Source organism: Pelodiscus sinensis, chromosome 8, assembly GCF_049634645.1.
Source record: "Pelodiscus sinensis isolate JC-2024 chromosome 8, ASM4963464v1, whole genome shotgun sequence".
In the NCBI taxonomy this organism is placed as follows: domain Eukaryota; kingdom Metazoa; phylum Chordata; order Testudines; family Trionychidae; genus Pelodiscus; species Pelodiscus sinensis.
The window spans coordinates 60,878,378-60,895,389 of record NC_134718.1 but is presented as its reverse complement, the minus strand read 5'-3'; the positions used below and the strand labels follow the sequence as shown (position 1 = coordinate 60,895,389).

General features: G+C 39.8%; 1 protein-coding gene across 3 annotated transcripts; it reads left to right on the top strand.

Moving 5' to 3' along the window:
- Positions 1-3,896: 3,896 nt before the first annotated feature.
- KCNK18 (potassium two pore domain channel subfamily K member 18) lies at positions 3,897-12,773 on the top strand. Of its 3 annotated transcripts, none has more exons than XM_006111378.4 (3): positions 3,897-4,197; positions 5,896-6,042; positions 9,431-12,773. In XM_006111378.4, the coding sequence occupies exons 1-3, from the start codon at positions 3,981-3,983 to the stop codon at positions 10,267-10,269; spliced, it is 1,203 nt and encodes a 400-aa protein (XP_006111440.2). In that variant the 5' UTR covers positions 3,897-3,980; the 3' UTR covers positions 10,270-12,773. The 3 variants fall into 3 exon arrangements, with proteins under 3 accessions (XP_006111440.2, XP_075791498.1, XP_014429261.2); XM_014573775.3 differs by having other exon boundaries at positions 4,065-4,197; positions 5,710-6,042; XM_075935383.1 differs by lacking the exon at positions 5,896-6,042.
- Positions 12,774-17,012: the final 4,239 nt, after the last annotated feature.

Sequence of the window (17,012 nt, the reverse complement as noted above, 5' to 3'; positions counted from 1 at the left end):
GTGGTGATCCCCTCTCCTTAGTGTTTAAAGCAGTTGCAATCCACATCTCCTTGCAACAGGACAATCCAACAAGCATCACATAAGTTAAACCACTGGAGCTCTATTAGGTTTTACTATACGGCTTTTTGTCTCATCCTTTAAATCATTCTCAGGGCTCTTCTCTGAATCTCCTCTAATTTACCAGAACCTTTCTTGAAGTATGGGCACTAAGAATGGACAGAGCATTCCAATATCAGTCATACCTGCATGGAGTATCCTCCATACTCCTACTTGATAGTTCCCTGTTTATACATCCCAGGATCACATTAGACCTTTTGGCCAAAGACTGGCTAGATGATTCCAGAGGCACTTCTTCCCTAGATAGAGTCTCCCATCCCATAAGGATGGCCCACATTCTTTCTTTCTATACATATACATTTACTCAGATTAAAATAATTGAACCTGACTTACCAAGTGAGCCAGATAACTATCAGGTGACCCATCCTCTTCATTGCTGTACCACTTCTTCAAACTGTGTTTCGTCTGCAAACTTTATCCATGGTAATTTTACATTCTTTTCCAGGCCATTGCTAAAGCATAGTGCTTAGAACTGATTCTTGCAGCAGTCCACAAGAAACACATCTGATCCGATTCTCCATTTACAACTATGTTTTGAGACCCATTAGTTAGCCAGTTTTTAAATCCATTTAATTTGTGCACGATTGCTTTTGCATTGTTCTGGTTTCGTAGCCAAAATGTTGTATGAGGCCTACTCTACTGCCTTTCAGAAGTCTATTCCATCAATATGATTACCTTTAATCAATCAAATTTGTAATCTCATAAAAATTCAAATTAGTTTGAGAAGGTCTATTTTACATAAATTCACATTTTAAACATTCAGTACTGACTGGGCCTGAATACTCCAAAGAGCACTGCAATATACTGAGATATTCGTGCTCATGTGAGAATGGAGAGCACTGAATAGTGTAATGCATTTCAAACAAAAGCAAGCCAAATCCTTCAGTTGTTGGCACATAATATTGCAAGGAACTGAGTGCTTTCAGCTTCCATTGATTTGAAAGTGCTTAGGTCTTTGCAGAGCTAGTATCTTGGTCTTAATACACACATTTTTTCCCATTGGAGCCAATGCCGCCTGCAAACCTGTAGCTGAGTAATAATCTGTCCTTGTTTAATGTCTATGAAATACTCACAGATACCTACCATTTGCATCAGACATATATTGAAACAGAAAAAGCTTAAGCCTGGCTAGATATTGTGTTACATGGATTTGGATATTGGAGCATTTAATACTTGAAAGTACAGTATATTGAATGTAATGGAGATTGATTGAAGAACATCTAAATAGCAGATCTGTTGACAAAATAATGGCTGGTTATATGCAGGAAGAATTATCATTAATTACCTAAAAGCCTCTCTGTGTACAAAGAAATGACTTTCTAATTTGAACTTTTGTAATCAAAGAAAACCAGAATGAACTACCAATGGTAATACACATTTATTGGTATTGGATTAATTAAATCTTGCAGGTTTGCCCAAAACCTTTTCAAGTGTCATCTCTAGAGCAATGTGTATTTTGCACTAATGAAAGAAATGGAATTCAGAAATGGCCTTTAGCAAATGCGTAAGTTTTTCAGTCCATTAATATGAAAAGGAAATGTGGACTGCAAAAGTCTCTCTCTGAGCAAGTAACATTAACTCAATTTGGACTAGCTTGCGGTTATCAGTTTGCTTTTAAGCACTGGAGCCCAAATATGGAACACAGGAACGGGGGAAATGCTTTAGAGAAAGCAGCTAATGTAAAAATCATTTACTGAAAAAATAAATACACATAATTCATTAAATTCTCTCATTGCTGCAGGCTCTGAGATTGATACTTCAAGTGGCTGAGGATGTCCTGAAAATAGCGACACAATCTTTGGTTCTTCTAAATATCAATGGTTCTGAAGGGTCAAACATATCTTATAAATCTGAGGCTGAAATTTGAGAAGCAGGTGACAAAATCTATTGGAAAAAGCCAAGTCTGCCCCATGATTACAATCTTGTGATATGGAAATGCCGCAGGCTTTCTTGCTAATTAAAATTGAACTACAAAATAAACACAAGCAATTTTCAAGCATACAACTAAAGAAGAGCCGATTAAAATGGCAAAAATTATTTCTAGGTCTATTGCCTCTATAATTATAAACTGGCTGATTTTTATTTATTTATTTATTTCACTGAACTAATCATGTAGTGTCTCCTACCAGGGACTAAGCCCTGAAAAGCCATCTGATGGTCAGAATGCAGTTCCCAGTTCCTGCTTTACTAGCAGAAGAGCCAAGCTGGGATGAACACATCCTCCCTTGGTGCTCCATCATGGAGCATACCCAAGGATCTAGCCTATAGATCTTAAGGCCAAAAGGGATCATTATGATCAGTTAGTTTGCTCTCCTTCATTGTAAGGGCCATAACATTTTAGCGGCCATTAGCTCAGTATCTTGTGGGTATATTAGAGGGTTTCTGGGCTTTGTTTAAAGCCTTACAAGAGATATAGAATTTACCACAGGCTTTTAGTCGCCTGTTCTAGTTTACTCTCGCTGTTAAAACAGAAAAGGACAGCAACTGTGCTCAGCACTTCCAGTCTCTGGGACCAAGTCTACATGGTCAGAAAAAAAAAATCAATGTAAATATGCAATTATAGCTATGACAGTTGCATAGATGGTGCGGACATACCTTATATCTTTTTTTGGTGTGGCCCCACAGTGAGAGGTTGATGGGAAGAAACTCTCCTGTTAACTTCCGTTACTCCTCGTGACTAAGAGGAGTACCCGTGTTTGATGGGGGTGCTGTCAGTTTTTGATTTAGTGGGTCTTTATTAGACCTGATATATTGAATGCGGGAAAAACGACCATTGCAGCATTGATCTCCACAGCTGTGAAGATAAGCCCTAAGAGTGAGGGTTTTAGTTTTGAAGGTGGAGATTAAAAAAAAAAAAATCACTAGCGTGGGGCTAACTCATTCACTACAAGCTGGAATGACAAGCAGTGACTGATCCAGTAGGGATCAATTTATCATGTCTAAATTGACTGCTGAGTGCTCTCCCATTGACTCCAGTACTCCAGCAAAATGAGAAAAGTAACCAGACTCAACGGGAGAATGTCAGCTGTCTACTTCACTGCAGTGAAGACACTGCATTAAGCAGACCTAAGTACATCGATTTCAGCTACGTTATTTACGTAACCGAATTTGGGTAACTTAGGTTTACAATCCTCGGTAATGTTGAAAAGGCCTCACTCACTGAAGTCAGTTTTGCTTAAATAAAGATTGGGTAACAACTGGGCAAGAGCTAAATGATTTGGCCTGATAGACAAAATCTTTTACAATTGAAGAAAACAAAAAATATTAGGAGGCCTTGACAGCAGCTTAGTGCAGCAGTAGGAGAGAGGGAATTATTCTACAGACTGGAGGGAAATGACCATTAGTACAATGATAGAGTCCAAGCACTGTCTGCCCCTGATAAATAATAGATCCCTCTCCTTCATTCCCAATGGAGTGTCCCATATCACATACATGTCCATTATCTATCCCGTGAATCTTTTCATCTGTTACTGGAAATTTGTTTATGTTGTTTTGATAAGAAACCAAAGCAGTAATTCAGTGCAAGAAACTTTAAACAGCAATTAAGTCCAATAGATATATACAGTAGCTTACCATCTGTGTGCATTACAGCTCTCCCTGATCAATAGTAATTCAGTGCTATAGTATGGTGCATCATCATCTGACAGATATTTTAAGACTTGATTAGTTGTAGGCTCTTGCGAGGGCCCACTGGGACACTACTACTATGTTCAGTCTTCATTTATAAAGTCCTGGCTTCTGAAAGCATGAAACAGAATGTTTCTCATTTAACAGATGGGAGAGGCCTCACTGAGATGCCAGAAGTTTGCCACTTCCCTGTTTCTGAAAGCTCTAGCTGATTTTTTCCTGATAGAGAACTGAGGATGGAACTCAGCTCTCATCCCCAGCAAGACAAAAGGTTGTGCACAAAAGTCTTTTGGGCAGTGTTTCCTCATGCCTTCTTCATCTCTTCTCTTGTGATCTATGCTCTTCTGGGGGCTGTCATGTTTTCTCACATTGAGGGTAATAGAGACTGGAATGAAAGTGAAGAATTTAGGAATTTTATGCTGGATCTGCGGAACTTCTCAAAATATCTAACAGGTATGTACAGTAATAGAAAAATGACTTGGCTTACAGGATATTGCATCGCTTAGTTTATGAGCAGATATTTCAAAATCTGGTAGGTTTGGAAGCAGCTTTTCCTTCTGTTTAGAGTGTATTTATTTGCTTTAGTTATGATTTCCAGGTTGTAAGCTTCCATAGTCCCTATGAGAATGTTTTGATGAGATGTTTGATGAGATTATTTACCTCTTTTTTTCTTGCATCACTGGAAAGATTTAAAAGTTACTTTGGCTAGTTAAAGAGTGACAGAGATTGTTTAGCTATTGTAACAAGATCAGTTCAGCATTTCCCACATCCCTCATGGGGTCCCCTGGAGTCATCTAGCAATAGGAGATCAACCTACTGCCCAACAAAGCAGAAATATAACAATTCAGAGAATCAGAGAAAAGCTGGATCTTAATAATTATTTATGTGAAGGATGGGTCCAAGTACAGGGGATATAATGTCAGGATGGCAAAGGAAGATCGGATGGTAGGAATGGGGTGGTGGCAGCTATTGATTGTCTACAGTAGACTAAATAGATGAATAGCTTTTGGTGAATGGTCACTAGTTCTTTCTAAGTGATTTCTTACACTTAAAAATTTATCAAAATACCTACTCCAGAATAATTATTCCAAAAGTGTTATTTATTTCAGTATAAATCCTCTGTGGACACTGTTATTCCATAATAATAATAACACATTTCAGCTGATCTTATTCCATTTTGAAAGTGATTCTAAAATAAAATAAAATAAAATAAAATAAAATAAAAAAACGAACTGGAAGGGACCTTGAGAGGTCATCAAAGCCAGTCCCCACCATTCTCATAACAGGACCAAGCATAATCTACACAGTTTGTTTGTCTAATATCCACCGATGGAGATTCCACAACCTCCCAGGAAATTTATTCCAGTGCGTAACCACCTTACAGTTAGGAAGTTTTTTCTAATATTTAACCTAAAACTCCCTTGCTGCAATTTAAGCCCACTGCTTCATGCCCTATCTTTAGAGGTTCATGAGAAAAAATTTTCTCTCTCTTTATAACAATCTTTTAGATGCTTTATATTTATCAGGGAGGGATTATGGGGTTAAATCACATCAAAAAATGTCTGTTTGTGCAGATTATGGGAGTAGCTGCTTGAGGTAATGCATTTGGTATTTATCCACAGATAGGGGCCATGGTCCTCAGCAGTAGACTACTGAGAGACATTTCTGTTTACCTTCTGAATACAAATAGTTTTACTTTGTTAAGTAAAAGAACATGCTGATTGCACCTTTTTCCCCCTTTCACCTCCCTCTTTCCCCAGCTCTGTTATTCAATCAGAAGAAGAATAAACCTAGTAGAAAATAGCTAGATATCGTGAGAGACAGAGGTCAAATTTTGTGTCATTGTATCTTTGATATTTCTAGCATTCTTTTTAAATATCCCCCAGGTTCTTTGTATTCGTTTTTTTAAATGTTATATGCTTTCATCCATCCTCCCTCCATTCTCTCTCTCTTTCTTCATCACAGAGAATAGCATGATTCTACTTACAACACGGGAACAGATGTGGTGTTTTTGTATGGCTATATTCTTCTTTTAAAGTAACAGTGCCAGCGACTCAGCTGATGTAATGGAGTTGTACTGATTTACAGCAGCTGATGGTGGGGCCCAGAGTCTTGAAGCAGTCACCACATGCTATTTTGTTATTGTAACAGAAAATATGACAGAAAATGAGGAGGTCTTTAAGAATAAAACCCGTGAGTTGCTCACCAAAGCTAAGCTGGAATGGTTTGACAATCCAAAAGAACAATGGTCTTTCCTTGGGTCTCTCTTTTTCTGCTGTACTGTGTTCACAACAGTGGGTAAGTTCTGAGGTAAAGTACACTTAACATTTGAGGCTAATCACCACATTTAACTCATTATTTTTATCACTGAATTCACAAAAAAAAAATATTTGTATTGAGTAATTTGAGTTAAAAATGCTATCAAGAGCTCTATAACCACCTTCTAGTGCATTTCAGGGCTTAAATTACTGTAACTGCACATGCAAATTAGATGCTCAGTTGGATGCACACATGGTCATCATAACTTAACTTGAATTTTTAAGTTGCATTTTTCTCTATTGTTCTGGGTCAAAATGTGTTCTTGCCCTTTCCCTTGTTGTGTATTATTCTGGGTGTTGTCTTCCACCCAAAAAGAGGTGATCTGATTTTAAAGAGCCTCACAGTTGGTTAGCTTGAAAAGCATGTTATAAATGTAACTAACAATCTCTGGCATATCCACTGAAAATGTTGTGAAAATGTGACTCATCAAGCTCCTGATATTTTCCATTCCAGCTCCAGGTATAGACAGATGGCCTAGATACAAACAAAAAAGACTTGTTCTAGTCCCTTCTCTGAAACATGACTGAATGCCAGTTTTCACATGCTCCCGCTGTGCTTCTTCACACCATTCTCACATGTTGCACAATGACCAACATCACTTTTTGTGAGGGAAGATCAGGAGGCAGCAATCCAGAGAGTTTAACAAGGAAAGGGACAGAGAGAAGATTTCTAGAGTATGGGGTTTATTTTAAAGGTAATATGATCAGATATCCAGCTGAAACCTGTATTTACTCAACTGACCAATATTCAATTAACTTTTAATACCCATATTTAGTTTCTCTGACATAATTCTTCAGCGCAAGATATGACAGAACCCACCATTTCCGGACAATGTGCACATCCTTGCCTCTAAAAGAGTATGAACTCAGAATTCATCCTCATGTATGAGCTCAGCTATACCCCTTCCTATTCAGCTCTGCTCTTAAGAATTAGTTTCAAGATCTCAAGTTGTGTGGTTAATGTTCCCACTCAGACTGTTTTCTTTGGTTACTCTTTCTGCCCTTCCATGGCTGTTTTATCTTTCTCTTAGATTTTAAACAAAAATTAATTTCTTTTCTTTACCACATAGAACCAGCTTGTAGCCATATCAGGGTGATTATTAGACATGGAATGCCACGCACCACTGGCTTTCTAGATATGACTGAGCTCTCCCACAACTATTCAAATACTTTTAAATATGTAGAATAAACCATCTTGTTAGTCTTTAAAGTGCTACATAGTTCTGTCTTTTAAATATGTAGGCAGTGGATGAGCTGTAACTAGCATGGGTGTGTTTACACCTGCACCTTTTCTTACTGGACTTTTGCAGGAGAGGCTTCAGGATTCTTTTTTTTTTTTTTTTAATTATTTAGGTAAAATCCCCATTTTACTTCAGTAAAAGTGCTGATTGACATAATGGGTCTATATGGAAGTGTGGTTCTCTTTCATCTCTACAGTTTCACATTCTTACCATATAATATTTTGTTATTGCACATTTTTTTTTTTTAAAGAAGACAAATCACAGTTAAAGCTAGAAGCCATTAATTTCAATGGGAAGTTGTGCTTGAGTAAGGATCAATATGGACATTTGTTTATACATCAAACCAAATTGGCTAAAGATATGATCTAATAAGTGCTTTAGCTGATGATATTGTTTTAGGAGGGCGAGGTGCAATTTAGGAGGGTCTCACTCTAGGAGTGCAAAATATAGTTTCCTCTGTGGTGAAAACCGAGGAAGAATATGCAGCAGATATTTTAGTAAGTAGTAGAAATATTTAAGACAGATACTTTTTTCCAAATCACTTAAGTGATATAGAAGCTCATGCTTCATTTTTAGAAGTGAGTTAAGCATTTAAAGCATTCCTACTCTCCAATGTGCGTGAGCCCAAATAATCCCCTATGTGTTGACCTTCTTCCTAGGAATCTATAAACCACATTTATTTGCTAAGAGTCTTTGGGAGGCCCAAGATGCTTGGGGGTTTAGAGGAAGTGCAGAGCCAGGATTACTCATTTTCATTGTTGGCTGACAGCCACTTGTGTGGGGTGAGATCAGCTGTTGATCTGTAATTTGGCTGGATTATATTTGTAATCAATGTTACAGTAATTTATAACCTGTATTAGGCATTTCTATGCATATGAATCAAAAGGAAAAAAAATCACTCTCCACATATTAATTACAGTAATTAATCCTCACCTCTTACCTTTGTAGAGGAAGAATTAGCATCCCCATTTCACAGATGTGGGAATGGAGACACATCAGATAATTAACCTGCCAATGGCCACATACTGAGTAAGTGGCAGAGGTTGGATAAAACCACAAAGACTATAGGCATCTGTAGTAAGAATGAAGGTGACTTGGTGGTTATACTCCAGCATTTGGCTAAATAATTACCTTCTTCACATTCCCCATCCTCCCTCCACTCCTCCCTCTCCCCCTCCCCACACCCGTTTCTCATCATATAGGAGGAAACAGTGTTGACTAAGGCAGAGAAAAGTGGTTTTTTAAAGGATTCTTTATGACTTTATGAAGGACAAAAAAGAGAACTTCCATTAAAATTTAATACACTGTCTCTCATCTTTTCCCTAATGGAAATGCATTAATTTAGGGTTAGGGTTTTTGTTTCACATCTGAAGAAGCAGTGGCATAACTGCAGGAAAGAAGTCCCATGTCTTAATTTAATTTGCAGTTGTATATCTTATGCTACCATTTTGTTACTTAAAATAATCAATTAACAGTGGAAATCTGGTAATACTTTTGCATTAGTTACATTTGATGTGTACTTTTTAGATCACTAGAGTAAAATGCTGTTGGTTTCCAGTCATGCTCTTCAATGGAGAAAATATGTGTTCCCTAAAGTCCAGCTTTGCAATTCTCTATATATCTGCCATTAAAGTCATCTAACAAACTAAATAATTTCAAATAGTTCACAGTGCCAATTATGATCAACAGTGGGCCTGAGTCATATGGTTTGAGGGTGTTGAGATTCATTGTTCCCAGCTGACAGAGATGAACCAACTGCAAAGTTCAGAACAGAATCCAGCTCTGAACTTGCCAAAATTCAGGGAGTTTTGATTTGGTGGTCTATTCGGGATTAATTTCTACATATGAGTTACCACACACAAAAGACTCTGCATTCAGGTAAGTTTTATAGTTTGTGCATATGTTCTTTCAGAAGCAATACAGTGAAGGCCCTTGTGCTCTGAGTCACACCTAAGTGCAAACCCCTCAGGCTAAGAAGTTTTAAAAAGGATAGAGACAAACGTTCAAAAAAGACCCACCGACTATTGACTAAAATATGACCACACAAGCCACTTACTATTAAAAAGAAAAAAGTTCAGTGTGTTGAATCAAAATAAATTGCAGTGTTCTATTTTTGTTTTGTTTTAGGTTATGGCCATATCTACCCCATAACAAAGTCTGGGAAATATTTGTGTATGCTATATGCTTTATTTGGTATACCTCTGATGTTCTTGGTTCTGACAGACCTGGGAGACATCCTTGCAGCTATCTTATCCAAGTCTTACAATGAAGTTAGAAAACTTCAGTCAAAAATGCTAGCCTCTAAAGCATCTAAACGGTGTTCTGGATGCATCTGTAAGAAAAACAGCGATATAAAAACGGAATCATCATTGCTTATGCAACACAAAATAGTCATCCAGGAACCTTTAAGTGTCACAGAAGTGCTGAAAAGTCAATCCTCCATTAAAAGGAAGTCACTGGAATACCAGAATGCTGAAATATTTGAAATACTCGTTGCAAAAGAAAATCAATACCTTTTGTTACCAAAAATTAATAAATTTGAACGATGGAGTTCATGTCCTGAACTGGATTCAGGGAGGATGATCTGCGTCACTGAAAATTTTGACAAAATGGGCAAAGAAATTGAAAAGTTAGATGTGCCCATCTTGCTAATGGCACTAATTGTCTTTGCATACATCTCCTGTGCAGCAGCGATTCTTCCCAATTGGGAAAGCCATATGGATTTTGAGGAGGCTTTCTACTTTTGCTTTATCACCTTGACAACAATTGGGTTTGGTGATATTCACTTGCAACATCCCAACTTTTTCTTGTTTTTTTCCCTCTATATTGTCATTGGCATGGAAATAGTCATCATTGCTTTTAAGCTGGGCCAAAACCGATTGATTGGCTTATACAAAAAGGTGATTTCATATTTTAATAAGATGACGACACAGTATGAGAAGTATCCATTTAAAAAACAGTCATAATTTCCCCCAGTCAAATTCATTGGCAAATGCAACAAAGCAGATGAAATTGTTAGTGTGTTTTCTTCTCCCTGCTTTGCGAAAGACTTTGGCATATTTCCCTCATTTATATGAGCTCTGTTTGTTCTGAAATCATTAATAACATGCTGTAAACTGGTGGGATGCCTGAGGACAGGTGTAGGCAGGAAAACTAGACAGGTGCAGGCAGGAAGGATTTTCCTCAAGGGATATTTGAAACCAGAAAAAAAAAATCAACTAATATTTTAAAAAAACCTCCCCAGGCAGGATTCTGCTCAATCTTATGTGCCCTAGCAGCAGAAGTCTGTCTGCCCACAGGCAGACTCTCTTTTCTGCCTCCCAAAGTGTCAAATTATGGTTCTTCTCCACAGCACCTGCAGAAGCAGAGCTAAGGATTGCTTCTTACTCACCAGAGCCAGAGAGTAGCCGTGTCCTGTTACACACATACCCACCCACCCACCTCCTTTTCTAGTGGCAGAACCAGGCCTGAGATAATTAAGCATAATTAAGGTATGCATGTCAGTGTAGTATTAAAAAAGGGCTAATTTTGCTCAAAACCCGTCCCCCCCTCCATCTGTTTTGTAGTGTTCAGGCAGTGCAAAACAGACAGAAGATTGCTCCTGAATGGATATGTGAGGATGCTCTTTGGGCAGCATCATCCCTGGGTAACACAAAGCCCATCAACATAGCTGACTCGATGGCACCCATTTCCTGCCCCTGCACAGCAGGCCTGGCAGGAGTACACTGGACTCTGGCGATCTCTAACTGACCAAGTATCTGCTAGAGGATTATTCTAGTTTATGTATCTATAGCAGTTTTAGGCTGCTTTAAGTTATGCATGGAACCAAACAGATTTTTGGCTAGCTCCAGGATCAGAGAAGTGGAAAAATAGCTTAGCCACCTTCCCCACCCCCCGCCCCCATTCACTGCTCAGCCAAACCTGCGGATCTAGCCCAAAGTTTTTAACCTTGAAAATAATAATTTATTCTATAACTTTCAACATGGCTTTGCAGTTAGGAACAGGATGTTTGAATTCCAAGTTAAATACCATAGATTCAGAAACTTTACTGTCCTCCACAGTAAAACAATTTCCTATATTAAGGGTCAGCATATGTATACTTTCAACTCTTTGTACTCAGCATAGTGGACATGTTTATAGTGTTTATCTATAACATGCAACCACTAATCACAGTTTCTAGTCTCAAGATAGCTATTTGTGGGAAACCATGCAGCAAACCCAAGACTGTTATAATTTATGAACTATAGCTATTGGTATATAGTATAGCAAGGCAGTATGATTTAAACTGACACAGCTTGGCACTAGAACCCTAAAAGCCCTGAGCACTAATCTCAGCTTTGCTACTGACTATCAGTGTGGCTTTGGGCAAGCCACTTCACCTACATCACTTTCCCAGTCTGTAAGTAGGGAAACACGACTCCCCACAGCCAGGAATGTCGTGCAATTTACATAGGTAAAGCTTATTATGTATTCTGAACCTGAAAAACACAATATATGTGCCAAGTGTTAGTAATAATAATTTTTACTAAACAAAAAAATCCTATCATGCTAACTATACTTCTTTTTATGTATCAAAACTAGTTACGTATTCTATAAAGAGCACCACTGCATTTAACAACTCTGCCTTGGCTTGTAAACTATAAGCTTAAAAATGGAATTTGAATGAAGACTCTGAATATTATAGTGCATTCTGATCATGATGTGATATACATTATTTTTATTAGCAGGTTTGCCCTTTGAAGTTGATATTTTCTGAATATTTATATGGCATCTCATGTAATCTCAATGAATAATGGTGATTTATATTCAGTACTAATTATTAATGGTTATTAGCAGTAATTAAATGCAGATGATGTACAAAATACATGCACTGAACAAAATGTGTAGTATACTAAAATTATTAATAATAAAGAGCATACGAATCCTGGTTAATTGTTCAAACATTAGGCTGAATTCAGGCATCAGTGTAAAGTAGCTTAAATTTGAACAAGTCTCACTGTGTCCACAGAATTAAATTTGACAGGATTAAGGCCTTGGACCCTGATACAAAGTACTATAACACTCAACTGACAGACTCCTATTGGCTTAATGGGCCTTGTATCAGACCTGAACTGCCCTTCATTGTTTTCCCCTAGAGTTTTCTTTATGTTAAGGTCCAGTGCTGTAAATCTCACTCACAACCAGCCTTACCCATGTGATTGGTCCCACTGATGACAAAGGGATAACCTACATAAATAAGGTTGGGCCCAGGATTAGGCTCATGGAAGCAGGGGAATGGTCCCGCTATTGTGGGGAACTTTCCTGGCTTCTATACTACCCCGGTGAAATGGACCAGCGAAAGGATCTGAGTCCCCGCTCCCACTTCTTTTACCCAAAGGCCTCCCTGACCCTGAGGGCTCCCCTTCACCTCTCCTGAGTAGCAGAGTCCTCGAAATCCCAACAAGGCTGGGCCCAGGTTTTCTGGGGCTTAATCCCCGACCCTGAAGTCACTTGGGGCAGGGGCTAGGGTGTCCCCACTCCAGGGTGCTCTCTTCACACTGGATGCTTTCTTGACCCAGTGATCATTTCATACAGTTCAAAGCAAATACAATTTATTAAACAGCAACTGATTAAAAAGAAAAGAATAAGGAAAAAACGAGAAAGGTTAAAAGAGAACACATAGTCCTGCTCTGTAGCACGGGGACATCACAAACAGCTTTGCAGCATGTAAGGACAGTTCACAGTCTGTTCCTTATAGGTCTCAGGGCTCTTTCTCAGGCCCTGGCTGTGCTGCAGGGGGGCTGCAGGTTGCACACACTTGCTCTGGCAGTGACCACATGACTTCAGGCTCTAGGTGGCAGGACCCCTCTCCCAGTTGGAGTTACAATCCCTCTCCAAGTCTGGCCTGCAGGGCCTCTTGGCTGGTGGTGTCTCCCTGCCCAGAACCTTTCTCCCCTCTTAGCACAGGGTCTGCACTCTGTGGGCTGTATGGGCCTTTGACTCTGACCCTGCAGGTCTGTCTCTCAACATAGCTTGCTCTTCTTAGCTCTCTCTCCTTTTCTCAGAGAGACCCAGAAAATCCCAGCTCACAGGGAGGATGGGACCTGGCCTCCTGATTTCCTCATTGGCCTGTCTAACCTGTCAATCAGGCTGAGCTGGAGTGTTGGCCTCTTTCCATTATCCCTGGGGGCTGTCAGTCTCAGGGCCCTGATTTCTCATGGCCTCGTCCCCTTTTGGTACTGGGAGCTGGCCAACCAAAAACTCCCACTGAGTTTTAGTAAGGGGTTAATAGTCCCCTTACACTCACATTGTTTTCTTGCCTATATATAGTGAGTGTGCCTGTATTTTGGTGTTTAATTTTCATACTTATTCAGAAACCATTTGGCAGAGCACAAGGCATCAGTCAATACAACAGGACACGAAGAACAATTCTAAGCACCAAAATGCTTTGTTCATAGCACCAAGACTTGACTATATTGAACTCTTTCATCTCCAGATCACTGGTTCAGATTTAGCCAAGATTTTAGTAGGGGAAGTGTTGATCACACCAGATGGCTCTGTGATCTTCTTTGTGGCTTTCCCCCTAGTTCCAGGGGGATGTGCATCCACTTCATTAAAAAAAAAATCCACCTGTACAATTAACAATAGACGGCACTCTTTATGGCAGCTTCATCAGAAGCAAGAGCCCGAGAATCTCAGGTGGGAGAATGACCTTGGTTTCTAGCTTTCCATTTCCTAGAAATACGTTCAGACCCCTGAACTTCCAGCTTAGTGGCATGGGGCAGAGAATATTTTGACCCACTATAACAGAATTTTATTCTTCAGGGCTAGTGATTTTTGCTTGTCTATAGAGAAGGATACATGATGAACAGTGCATGGTGCTGGATAAATTACATTTTAGGAGCCTGTACCAAAACATATTGTTAGTCTAACTTTCCTCTGTTATTCTTCATCCCCTCAACGTAAAGAAAAACATGTACTGTGACACAAGAAATCGCACATGTTGCTTTACACACACAGGCGAGGGGGCTCAAATGGTTCAGGATAAATTCCAGTCATATTTGTTAAAATACACAGGCAGAGCCAGTGAGAGAAATGTTAGGAATCTGCTCCCTCACTCCCAGCAAATAATAGGTGTCAGCAGACAAATGATCTCCCATCTACGGGACCAATTTTTTTTTTTTGGAGGAGGAGGAGGATGGCTGCTGTCTAAATGTAAAAAAGGCATGCACAATTAGTTGAACTGCATCTAGAAATCCACTTATTGTGCATGCCAATAACTAGACATTTACATGTGTCATCTGTGAAATTTTAGTAACTGAACACAGAGAAAATAGTGAGCAACTGTGCATACAGTTTAGCACAGGGAACTTCGACTTCCTTCTTAAATAGTCAGCCTCTTGAGGTCAGACCAAGTTGACTCCAGCTGAGGAAATTGTGGTACAGGTAGAATAAGAGCCACCAAACTTGATTTATAAATTCCTTCAATCTGAAATGACCAATTGTTGCAGTTTTAGCAAAGCATGTGTCATATCAGCCAAATATTTAAGAAATAGAACATAAGGATTACCAATGCCATGAAGAAAAGTTATTAAATATTCCATGCCAAAGATCTATGGATGAGAATTCAGGGTAATGAAATTCAGTCTAATGACATTACTACATTATGCAGGCACTTCCACAAAATCCTATATAAAATTGGAAAGCCGAGACATGCTGTGCAGTGAACCAACATATAAGACTGTCAATGCACTTGCTGCTCCACTGAAAGTGTTACTTAATCCGTTGAACATTGCTGGCTGCCATCAGGCTTGTTGCTGCATGATCTGAAAGAGAAACCCACTGGTCTGTTAAAGTAAGTGAGCAATGTCAGTGCCGTCTACTTCAGATATGACAAGAGAGACTTGAGAAGCAATCTAAGGTTTGGAAGCTGACACATGGTACAGGATATTCAGCCTGCAGCTTTGCCATGAGATTCTTTCCTCACAAGGAGTCAAGTAGATTTTGACTGAAAGGGATTAAAGTGGTGCAGCGTGTATTCAGGTGGGAGCCTCTCAATCTTCAGACTTGTTCTTATACTTGTTCCTACAGCTGTCTGAATACAACACAATACTTAATCAGAATGGAGCATATTTACCCACAATAAGGAGACTATTGACCCCCTTTGCTGGGCAGAATTCACCCAGAGAAAGGCATCCAGCCTAAATAAGGATGACTGCTCAGCTTTTCAGAGATACATGATGTGAGTGGCTGTCTTATGAGAACCTACACAGAAGCAGGTTTTCCAATTTTTTTTAGAAGTATATCTACTTACTGAGATTTATGAACAAGCAGAAGACATGATGCAATAGAGTCACTATGGGTAGATATAAAGACACATCTAGAACAGAGGTCTCCAAACTGTGGGGCATGTCCTCTGAGGGGGCATAGAGGTGTGGTGAAGTCTAGGCCAGTCCCCGTGGTGAGTAAGGAGTGAATGCCATCCAGCCCTGCTCTGCTATCAGCTCTGCTCTGACTCCACCCCCAACTGTGGTCCAGCTCCCATGCCTCACTCTGCCCCCAGCCTAAGCTCCACGCCTGGCCCCACGCCCACCCTGACCCAGCCTCAGCCCCCTTAGCCTGGCCACATTCCCCTTTCCCCTAGAGCTGCAGCCCTGCTCCTGGCCCAAGCCCGAGTCCCAAGGGGAAGGAATAGACAAGTCGGAGGTGGGGAGCCTGAAAAGTTTGGAACCACTGATCTAGAATTAGGCATGGATGGAAAAATATGCTTGGTAAAAGATGTGCAAAGAGAATACAAGTATGATTCTCATACAATGTGCTAAAACACTGGCAGCAGGAGTCCCATCCCCAGCAAAAGTGGCAAATCTTTTTACCATGCCTAGGCATTAAGGTAGAAGTCGCTTTTGCTATCACATCTGCAAAGCTGTGATCAGAGCGTTCAGAATGTTTTTAGCATTGTAATGCCCTGCCTATGCACGTCATCTGCTATAGTTCACCTGTGAACTGTGGTGATATTCTTGGTCAGTGTGGGGGGAGTGGACAGCTTGGGGTGAAGGCATCAATAGTATGGAACAGGTGATTATACTGCAGTACTAAAATAGAAACTTGGGCCTTGAATCCAATATTCCTGCTAATATTTTCCATTAATGTGTGGAATAAATTTTATGTGCACCACTAATAGAAACACATTGCCAGCTGTGGGCAATTCTCAGTATTCTGCCAATGCGGGGGGAGGGAGAGAAGGGGACAGCACCTGAATCTCTCCTGGATGGCTACCCAAGTGCTCATTTTACAGGGAACACTGATTGTATCTGGCAGCTTGTTCTCCTAGGTCAAGTATAAAATCTAGTAAGTTGAAATTTTATGGATGCACCAGCTTTGTTTGCTAAGTACACTGGTGGAAAAAGAAGAAAGGCTCTGATCACTGCCTGAACGAAATAGTGGTTAGATCAGGAAACTGGTATATTGGAGATGTCCAAGGCCGAGTCCAACATATGTCCAGCTACATGTGGTAGTCCAGAGAGTGCTTAGGGGAATATGATGGTTTCTATGGAGACCATGTGCTCAAGTATTACTGTCTCACAGACAATCAACAATGTGAAGTTGAGGTCACTAAGAACTAGGAATGTGGAAGATTCCAAAACCCTAATGGGCATCAGCTCAGAAAGATCCTCCAGGAGGAGAACAGGTTTCTTTCTGGAGGTCGGTATAGTACTCCGAATCCAAGGTT